Source organism: Bos indicus x Bos taurus, chromosome 9 (genome assembly GCF_003369695.1).
Source record: "Bos indicus x Bos taurus breed Angus x Brahman F1 hybrid chromosome 9, Bos_hybrid_MaternalHap_v2.0, whole genome shotgun sequence".
In the NCBI taxonomy this organism is placed as follows: domain Eukaryota; kingdom Metazoa; phylum Chordata; class Mammalia; order Artiodactyla; family Bovidae; genus Bos; species Bos indicus x Bos taurus.
This window is the reverse complement of record NC_040084.1, coordinates 103,523,721-103,533,743: the sequence shown is the minus strand read 5'-3', so window position 1 is coordinate 103,533,743 and position 10,023 is coordinate 103,523,721. Positions and strand designations below refer to the sequence as shown.

Sequence of the window (10,023 nt, the reverse complement as noted above, 5' to 3'; positions counted from 1 at the left end):
AGGCCGTGCGGAAGGCTGGCTCCTGGGGGCGGGCGAGGCCTTGGGGGCTGGGACCCCGCGTCCCAGGCGCAGGCAGAGGCTGGAGGAGGGGGCGGGACAGACGGGATGAGTGAGGCCAGGAGGCCAGCCTGGAGGAGGCCCCACACCAGGAGCTGATGTCAGCTGTGGGGGTGCTGGACACGGCGGAGGGGAACGGCAGGCGACCCAGGCCAGGCGCCCCCACTGCTGGTGCCAGGTCCCTGCGACCCCGTGGTCGCCATGGGAACAGGAGTCTGCAGCCAGGGGGGCCGGCTGTTCCCAAGAGCAGGGAAAGCACAGAGACCGGAGCTCCTAGGCACCCCCGCCGCCCAGCTGAGCCGGGGCCTCTGTGGTCACTGGGGTCGCTGGGCCCTCCGGCCTGGACCCGCAGAGCCGCGTCCCGCTCCCAAGCACCCCCCGAGTGTGGGGGCTCTAGAGAGGGCCCTGGTTTCACCCGCTGATGTCGGCAGGGCACAGAGCCCCAGGGCGGCTCAGAACCGGTTCTGACCCAGCGGGCTTTGTGAGTGCGCCCGTTTCACATGGGAGGGAGCTGGGGTCCAGGAGGGTCCCGGCTGGAGCCGGGCTTCCCGCTCTGGACGCCCCCTTTACTCCCCCCAGCATCTGCCGGCCTCACTCCCAGCCCGGCCCCCAGCGTTGCTGTGCGGCTACTCAGTCCCCGCCAGGACTGGAAATAACCCGCGACCTCATCCTGCCTGGCCTCCATCCACAGGAGCTGTTTAAAGGAATCTTCTCCTCCCGCGACCAACCCGGGCGCCCTGGAGTCGGAGTCGCAGGCTGCAGTTTCTCCTCTGCTGTCGGTCAGGGCAGAGCGAGTTCCCGGAACCCTCCGCCCACAGCGGGTGAGAAAGCCCGGCAGCGGGCGGAGGCCGAGAGCAAACAGATGTGGCCGCTTCGCATCCAGGGCTCCCAGCGCCTGCCTGGGCGGCCCTGCGCCCCGACGGCGCCGCCGCCCTCACCTCCACCCGCCGGGGACACAGAGCTGCGGGGGGCGGTGCTGCGCAGATGGGGACGGTCCGGGCGCCCTCACCTCCTCCTGGGATGGAGGGGTTCTGTGAACAGGGGAGGGTCCCAGGCATCCTCACCTCCACCCCCCAGGGACAAAGAGCTGCGAGGCGGGGGGCGGTGCTGAGCAGATGGGGACGGTCCGGGCGCCCTCACCTCCCCCTTGGGAGGTGGGGTGGGGGCTCCGTGAAGACAGGGAGAGTCCGTGGGCCGCCCTCACCTCCCCCTGGGCTGGCGGGGATGAGCTCTGTGAACACGGGGAGAGTCCCGGGCGCCCTCACCTCCATCCCTCAGGGACACAGAGCGAGGTTGAGGGGGCTCTGTGAGGATGGGGCGGTCCCCGGGGCGCCCTCACCTCCTCCTGGAATGGGGGGCGGTGCTGTGAACAGGGGAGGGTCCCGGGCACCCTCCCCTCCACCCCCCAGGGACACAGAGCCAGGGTGTGGGGGAGTGCGGGGTGGGGGTGGGGGTGGTGTGAGACTCCCCAGGGCCCGCACTGGGCTGACCCTCCTCAATCCCATCCAAACCTTGCTGGCTCGGGGTTTTCGCGTCGGCTCCTCTGTAAGCCATGGGTCCATCCTTTAGCTCAGAAGGTTCTCATGAGCGTCCAGAGCCCGGGCTCAGAGCAGACCCTGTTCCCAGGCCGCCGGCCCTTGGGTGCCAGAAACTCCTCCTCGCCTTTCTGGTGAATCCCCTGCCGCGTCCCCCTGCGTGCGTGCCCCGGGCAACACTCAGGTGCTTACTGTGAATGGAAGTGACTGCCCAACAGGCAAGCTGCCAGGAGTGATTGGGAATCTCAACCCTGTTTCCCTGGCGCGTAAACCCTCAGTTAGCTCTGGAGACAGGAAGACACCCTTTCCCCAGGCTTCTCAGCATCTGGAGTCACTGGCCGTGGCCCCTCGGCTGTTTGCTCCTTCTGTCCTTCCCCTCCTGCTCAGGGGCCAGATCTATCTACAGTCCACCGTCTGCAACTGGACACCTGCCTGAGGGGCGGGCTGGGGCTAGCATTGCCCTGGGCACTTGCGGGAGCCCAGCCCAGCCCCCAGCTGCAAGGATGCTCTAAACCAGCTGACCTTTGACTCTGCTGAGGAACCTGCCTGGACCCCTCTGTCCTCTGTCCCAGAGCCCCTGATTTCCAGTCAGGCACAGCCGTCCCTGGGCTGACGCTGTCCCCAGCCAGGCATGGTCACTGGCCGGTCAGTAGCAGGTCCTGCCACCGCGGACACAGCTGGCCTCACTGCTCTCTCCCTGGGCTCCCAAACGGCTGTGAACACGGAAGTTTCTGGAGCCTGGTGGGCCTGTGCATTGGTCTCCTGGGGCTGCTGTAATGATGGGCCACACAAGGGGGCCTGAGACAGCCCAGGTGAATTCTCGCACCATCTTGCCCCCTCTGGAGGCTCTGGGGGCGGCTCCTGGGGCTGTGTGACCTTGGGGCCCCTAGGCTGCTGGCTGCACCCCTCCCCTAGCCACCTCGAACCTCCCAGGGTGTCCTGTGTCCCGGTGGTCCTCTTACTATGAGGACACAGGTCCCTGGACTTAGGTCGCCCTCCCCCAGTACAGCCTCACCTGCAGAGACCGGTCCCGGAACAGGGCCGAGCTCACCGGTCCCAGGTGGCCGGGCGCTGGGGATGTGACTTCCCCTCCAGCGGGCAGGCTCTGCGCTGCTCTGGCCTTTGCTTCCTCCTTCCAGCAGACACACCCCCTTCCTCATCCCTGAAGCTGACATTCTGCTCCAGGGTCTGCCCTGCGTGACCTGGCCTTGCTTTGCGGTTCTGGGTCACATGTCCCTCTGTCCCGGGGTGGGTGGTCCTCCGGACATCCTGTGCCCACCCCTGCCTCTGATCCCCACCTCCCTGCAGGAGAGCTGCCCAGCCCAGCCCCAGCAGGGCCTCAGCATTCCTGCCATCTGCACCTCCCGTCACCTCCCTGCCCCAGAAGGGCTGACCCCTCCTTCAATTCTGCTCACCTAGGCCTTTCCTGGGACACCCCTGACCTCAGATGCCCTCCCCAGAGGCCAAGATCTAGTCACGCATGTCCTGTCTCCTCAAGAAGCCTCCCCCGTGGAAGGAACATGTCCCTGGGGCCCCAGCAAGGCGGCCCTCTGGCCTGTCCTGGGTGTGGTCTCTCCTCACCCGCCCGGTGCTCCTGAGACGCTCAGCACAGCAGCACTTTCTGTCCTAACGCTCATGGGGTGGGTGGCTGCCAGTGGCTGAGCCGAGGAGTTGTTAAGTTGCTCAGTTGTGTCCATCTCTGTGCGACCCCAGGGACTGTAGCCCATGAGGCTCCACTACCCATGGGATTCCCCAGGCAAGAATGCTGGAGTGGGCTGCCATTTCCTCCTCCAGGGGATCTTCCTGACCCAGGGATCGAACCCAGGTCTCCTGCATTGCAGGCAGACGCTTTACCCTCTGAGCCACCAGGGAAGCCCTGGAGCAGAGGAGTTCCTGTTAACTCGCTCAGTTGTGTCCAATTCTGTGCAACCCCAGGGACTGTAGCCCATCAGGCTCCACTGTCCATGGGATTCCCCAGGCAAGAATGCTGGAGTGGGCTGCCATTTCCTCCTCCAGGGGACCTTCCTCACCCAAGGATGGAAACTGCGTCTCCTGAGTCTCCTGCATGGCGGGTGGATTCTTTACGGCTGAGCCACCAGGGAAGCCTGACTAGATGGTACCTTCTGCCGGCAAGTGGGGTGTGAGGGCCAGAGGCCAACTTCTGGCCAAGGAAAAGCCAAACTGTGAGCAAAGTCAGGTCACCTGGCAAATCAACAGCCAGTCACTAATAAGGCTTTAAGGGAAACTGGGTTAGACGTTCTTCTCTGGAGTTTGCAATAACATCAGCTTAGGTACATCACGCTCAGAATTTTAAATCTAAGCCATGTGACTGTGCCACCGGTCAGCTGGCCCAGAGTAAGACATCGTACCTTGAGCAGGATGGTAAAAACCCGCCTGCAGTGCAGGAGACTGGGGTTCGATCCCTGGCTTGGGAAGATCCCCTGGAGAATCCCATGGACAAAGGAGCCTGGCGGGCTACAGTCCACTCACAAAGAGTCCACTCACAAAGAGTCAGACATGCCTAACACACACACACACACACACACACACACACACACACACATATGTTCTTTGAGTCAAGTTTCTTCCTTCTCTGCACATCAGAATTTGACATTGTCTACCTGGTGATAAGTGAACAGTTGCTGTAGACAAATGTTTTCAGAAACTACCAGCAGAGAGCAAGGTAACAAATGCTCCCTGCTCAGTTACAAGCCCCCTCTCCGACCCCACGCCCTGTGGATGCCTGGGCCGGACCTCGGCAGGGCTGGACTGCATGTGCCTGTGGCCCCTCTGTGACCCCCACCCAGCAAGGACCCAGGTGAAGAAGCAGGCTCCTCAGCAACGTTACCGCTCAGATTCCAAGGTGGCTCAGAGCAAACCCCCTCTAACGCCCTTCAGTTGAGACTTCACTTGTCCATGGCTCTGCCCACCATGACCCGGCGCCTCCGGTGCCATCTGCCAGCCTGTGCAGGGGACCACTCCTCTGTGCAAGGCCCAGCCTGGCCTTTGGGGGCGCCTCATCCCCCCTCTCTCCATCTCCCCCCTCACCATCCACTCCCTCCTCTGGCTATGGTACAGCCTGCCTGGGGGACGTGTGCACTCTGGCGAGGGGCAGGGAGCCCACTGCCGCCTGCTATTCTTACTTCCAGAGGCTTCCCCTGTGTAACCTGCCCTTGGGGCTGTCCGGCTAAGTGAGGCTGTGGAAGGTAATTACAGGTTGTTCCTGCTGCCGGGAAAGTCTGTGCAGGAGGTTCTCGGTCCCACAGTGGGTGTCCCCAGGGAGTGGCCACCCTGTGGGGTCCAGGCTGGGCATGAAGCAGGATTTGGATGAAAATAAATTCACCTGATCTTGTTTCTCAGTCATCCAACTGATACACTGAAGCCCTTTCAGATTAAATATCACACTTTCTGCACATGATAAATGAATTCATCCGTACAGCTTCCTCAATACGTATACTGACCATTTCTACCCACCGGTTCTTTTGCTTTTTGCTGATGGCCTTTTCCTCGGTTGAGAGAGACCGTTCTCACTTTGGGTAATGCGAACCAGATTGGAAGCCTACAACTTGCATTCTCTCTCTTCAGCAAAAAGGAGTGCTCCAGCCAATCTTGCTGGTTTTATTTATAGCATTGTATTTCCTGAGAGAAGGCAGGAAAAGTCAGTCTTCCCCGGCTCCTGCGGCTCCTCCCCCGTGGTCCCCCAGCTGCGGCCAGAGCAGGGGCGGGCCGCACGGGTGGGGGCGGAGGGGGCCGGACCGGACCGGTGCCAGGTGCCCCAGCAAATGCGGGATCAGAGGAGGAATTATGTCATCCCGCCGCGGAACGAGTCCAGCGCTTCCGCGTGCGTCTGACTGCCGGCCGCCGGACTCCGCGCATATAAGGGGCGGCCGCGGGATCCAAGCCCAGCTCCTCTGCAGAGCGGGGTTGGGTCTCCTCCTGCAGCCCTTCGTCCCTCGCCGACCCCCTCCCGGCTCTGAGCCAGTCATTCCTGCAGGGTTTCCACGCCAGGTAAGAGCGGCTTCTCCATTGACCAAATCGTTGCACTGTAGTTTAACTTTTCAGAAAAGTCTTTTTTTTTTTTTTTTTTAATTTTATTCTAAGAGGGGAGAAGGAGAAAGTGCAAACTAGTTTTGAAGCAGGCAGGGAGAATTGCCTGCTGACACCTAAGCAGAAACAGGTCTTCACCTCCGCCTCCTGCTGCTCAGTGGCAGAACTAGGGCAGGTGAGCTCCCTTTGGCGTCTTTTCTGCACGGAGGATGCTGCCCGGATTGCCCATCGCCTGAGGACCCCTGGGGCTTTCCTGAAGGTACCTGCCTGGAATCCTGGGCAGAGGCTTCCCTTTCAGCCACTGAATAGGGTGCTTCCATAAAGTCTGTTACTGGGTGGGGTGAGGGGGGGGCAGTCGTGAGGAAGAAACTAGAAGTTGTTCCTGAGGATGTGAAAAAATGATGAGAAGTTATAAAGACGCATGCTAAATAGTTTTCATAGCTGAAAAGTGTTTCTGAAAGTTTTTAATGAATGGTATTTAGTAAGTCAGTGAAGACTGCCCTGACTGCCCAGGGACTCCAGCTGTTCTTACAAGTCTGGGGGATAATTTGCAGATGAAAAGGCAGCGGGAATTAGCAAATTAGCCTAACTTCTGTGAAGGGAGGTCAGGCTCCTTTGCAGGGGGAGGCTGAGGGCAGTGAGGGGCTCTGTTGAATCACCTCGTTCTTGACCATTGGAAGGTCATATTTCTCAGTAAAGTTTGCGTTGATTGCTGGTATAAGAAGAACTGTAAAAGGTCTTTGCTGATCTTTGTGAAAGTTCTAATGTAATTAGGTGTAACGACATTCTGTTGCAGACAGCTTTCTTTTGGAAAAAACTATAACCTTAAGCCCTAACTGTGTGAAGCGAGGTGTGCAGCGTGGGCGCGTGTGTCCCCGCAGCGTGTCCTACGATAGCATATGTGTTGCCTTTTAACAACGTGGGGCGAGAGAGGCTGGAGCCCCAGCTGCGTCCCTGGTGGTCTCTTTTCTGCTGGGCGACCCCTGAGGCGGGATGGGCCCCCAGGTCCTTTGGGCAGATGTCTGTCTCAGCACCAGAGGGTTTGCTTTTGTTCCTGACAGAGCTCCGTGTGCGTCCTCGGGACTGACGGGGAGCTGAGCCCTCAGGACGTGGGACTCTGTCATTCGGACGGAGCTTGTTGCCAGAGGCAGTGGTCCCGCTGTCTGTCTGTGGGAGACAGAGGACATGCCTGCCCCCTGCTTACTCTGAAATCACTTGTGCAGGACTTACGGAGTGCCAGTGCTGTTCTGAGTCCCTGAGGAGGGTTCACCGTGTGACTCAGTCCTCGGAAGAGTCCTGCTAACGGCAGCCTTTCCGTCTCTCCTACTGGGCTGCGCTTCAGAAGTCTTTACAAACACTGACTTGCTCGGCGGCTCATTTCTCACACTCACCCTGTGAGTGGCTGATTTAAATGCCCCGTCCTCATTCCACAGAAGGGCGCCTGAGACCAAGGACTCAGGGATGCTTCCCCAGGCAGCACGGTGATGCTGGCACCACAGCTCTGCAGGAGCCTTGCCCGCGGGGCCCGCCCGCCGGCTGGGGGTGCAGGCGGAACACAGCCAAGCCCTGCACTTGCTGTGGACGGGCTGAAGGCAGGTGTCTGCAGCCTGCGGGGACGGGAGAGTCCTGCTTGGAGCTGCTCCCCAGGCGTCGGTCCCCCTCTCAGGGAAAGCCGCTCCTTCTGGAGAGGCTCCTCCAGGGATTTCTTTCTCACTAAGAAGTTCAGGTCCCTTGAAGCCCTAAACACGCAGGGTAGGGGTCTCGGATTGGTTTCACCTCTGTGGAATGCAGAGTGTTGCTGGAAGGGCCCTGGAGCCCATGCTCGGGGGAGGCAAGGAGGCTGAGGCCAAGACGCGGGGATGCGGAGCAGGGGTTAACCCTGGAGCGGGCTCCCGGCCAGGCTCTGACTTCTGGGCCAGTGTCTGCTGAGCCTGCCAACTGAGAATCCTGAAGAATGGAAAAACAGGCCTCAAGAAAATAGAAAAGCAAAGCAAAAATGATTACTAAGTAGAAGGCTATTTTCTTAGCAGTTATGATCCAGCCAACTAGGTTTACTTTTAACTCATGTACAGTTACTATTTATTCTCTTTAATTAAATCATGTGCAACTTTTTTGGGCTATTTATGCAAAATATCTTTGTAGGCTATTTTCCCTAGGCTGATATTTTTCTAAATTCGAAACTTCCTGCGTTTATGTTCTGGCTCTGGGCAAGCACTTAACTTGTTTGAGCCTCCACTTACCCATCTGTAAAATGGCTATGACAATGATCATATCTGTCTCCTAGGTCATTATGAGGATTAAATAATATGAATGCTTAGGACATCACTGGTACAGTGCTTGTTGACAAATGCTAGTCCAATGAATACCAACTTTAGTTACAAAAGCTCATTTGAAAAGCATATTTTCTATCTAGCTTTGCCCACAAATCCATTTGTTTCTGATTTTTATACACAAACTGTTTTTAAATGATCATATGAGTAAAACTTCCAATCCAAATTAGAAGCTGTGGTTATGTTTTCTTAAGTAATAGGGTCTGATTTATCTGCAGGGCTTTGGCTGGGAAGACGCAGGATGCTGTGGCCACTGCTGCTGCTGGCCCTGTGGGCCTGGCCCAGCGCTCAGGGTGAGTGTCGACCCCGGGTGGACCCCCGGGTGACCTGGCCCAGCGCTCAGGGTGAGTGTCGACCCCGGGTGGACCCCCGGGTGACCTGGCCCAGCGCTCAGGGTGAGTGTCGACCCCCGGGTGGACCCCCGGGTGTTCTGGGCCAGCGCTCAGGGTGAGTGTCGACCCCAGGTGTTCTGGGCCAGCGCTCAGGGTGAGTGTGGACCCCCGGGTGGACCCCCGGGTGTTCTGGCCCAGCGCTCAGGGTGAGTGTGGACCCCTGGGTGGACCCCCGGGTGACCTGGCCTAGCGCTCAGGGTGAGTGTGGACCCCGGGGTGGACCCCCGGGTGACCTGGCCCAGCGCTCAGGGTGAGTGTGGACCCCCGGGTGTTCTGGGCCAGCGCTCAGGGTGAGTGTGGACCCCCGGGTGTTCTGGGCCAGCGCTCAGGGTGAGTGTGGACCCCCGGGTGGACCCCCGGGTGTTCTGGGCCAGCGCTCAGGGTGAGTGTGGACCCCCGGGTGACCTGGCCCAGCGCTCAGGGTGAGTGTGGACCCCGGGGTGGACCCCCGGGTGTTCTGGGCCAGCGCTCAGGGTGAGTGTGGACCCCCGGGTGACCTGGCCCAGCGCTCAGGGTGAGTGTCGACCCCCGGGTGGACCCCTGGGTGTTCTGGGCCAGCGCTCAGGGTGAGTGTGGACCCCGGGTGTTCTGGGCCAGCGCTCAGGGTGAGTGTGGACCCCCGGGTGGACCCCCGGGTGTTCTGGGCCAGCGCTCAGGGTGAGTGTGGACCCCGGGTGTTCTGGGCCAGCGCTCAGGGTGAGTGTGGACCCCCGGGTGGACCCCCGGGTGTTCTGGGCCAGCGCTCAGGGTGAGTGTGGACCCCCGGGTGGACCCCCGGTGACCTGGCCCAGCGCTCAGGGTGAGTGTGGACCCCGGGGTGGACCCCCGGGTGACCTGGCCCAGCGCTCAGGGTGAGTGTGGACCCCGAGGTGGACCCCCGGGTGACCTGGCCCAGCGCTCAGGGTGAGTGTCGACCCCGGGTGTTCTGGCCCAGCGTTCAGGGTGAGTGTGGACCCCCGGGTGGATCCCCGGGTGTTCTGGTCCAGCGCTCAGGGTGAGTGTGGACCCCCGGGTGGATCCCCGGGTGACCTGGCCTAGCGCTCAGGGTGAGTGTGGACCCCCGGGTGGATCCCCGGGTGACCTGGCCTAGCGCTCAGGGTGAGTGTGGACCCCTGGGTGGACCCCCGGGTGTTCTGGGCCAGCGCTCAGGGTGAGTGTGGACCCCTGGGTGGACCCCCGGGTGTTCTGGTCCAGCGCTCAGGGTGAGTGTGGACCCCCGGGTAGACCCCCGGGTGACCTGGCCTAGCGCTCAGGGTGAGTGTGGACCCCCGGGTGGACCCCCGGGTGTTCTGGGCCAGCGCTCAGGGTGAGTGTCGACCCCGGGGTGTTCTGGCCCAGCGCTCAGGGTGAGTGTGGACCCCCGGGTGGACCCCCGGGTGACCTGGCCTAGCGCTCAGGGTGAGTGTGGACCCCGGGGTGTTCTGGCCCAGCGCTCAGGGTGAGTGTGGACCCCTGGGTGGACCCCCGGGTGACCTGGCCCAGCGCTCAGGGTGAGTGTCGACCCCGGGGTGTTCTGGCCCAGTGCTCAGGGTGAGTGTGGACCCCCGGGTGGACCCCCGGGTGTTCTGGTCCAGAGCTCAGAGTGAGTGTGGACCCCCGGGTAGACCCCCGGGTGACCTGGCCTAGCGCTCAGGGTGAGTGTGGACGCCCCTGGGTGACCTG

General features: G+C 61.0%; 1 protein-coding gene across 3 annotated transcripts in view; it reads left to right on the top strand.

Annotated features, from left to right (window-relative positions):
- Positions 1 to 5,225: 5,225 nt before the first annotated feature.
- The window catches only part of THBS2 (thrombospondin 2), a 31,528-nt gene continuing 26,730 nt past the window's right edge, over positions 5,226 to 10,023 (top strand). The window contains exons 1-3 of one of the 3 annotated variants that reach the window (XM_027552071.1): positions 5,413 to 5,600; positions 6,863 to 7,033; positions 8,188 to 8,262. In XM_027552071.1, the coding sequence (XP_027407872.1) occupies positions 8,211 to 8,262 (52 nt within the window). In that variant the 5' untranslated portion in view covers positions 5,413 to 5,600; positions 6,863 to 7,033; positions 8,188 to 8,210. Of the gene's footprint in view, positions 5,601 to 6,862; positions 7,034 to 8,187; positions 8,263 to 10,023 lie in introns of all 3 variants that reach the window. The other 2 variants (XM_027552070.1, XM_027552072.1) reach the window with 2 other exon arrangements.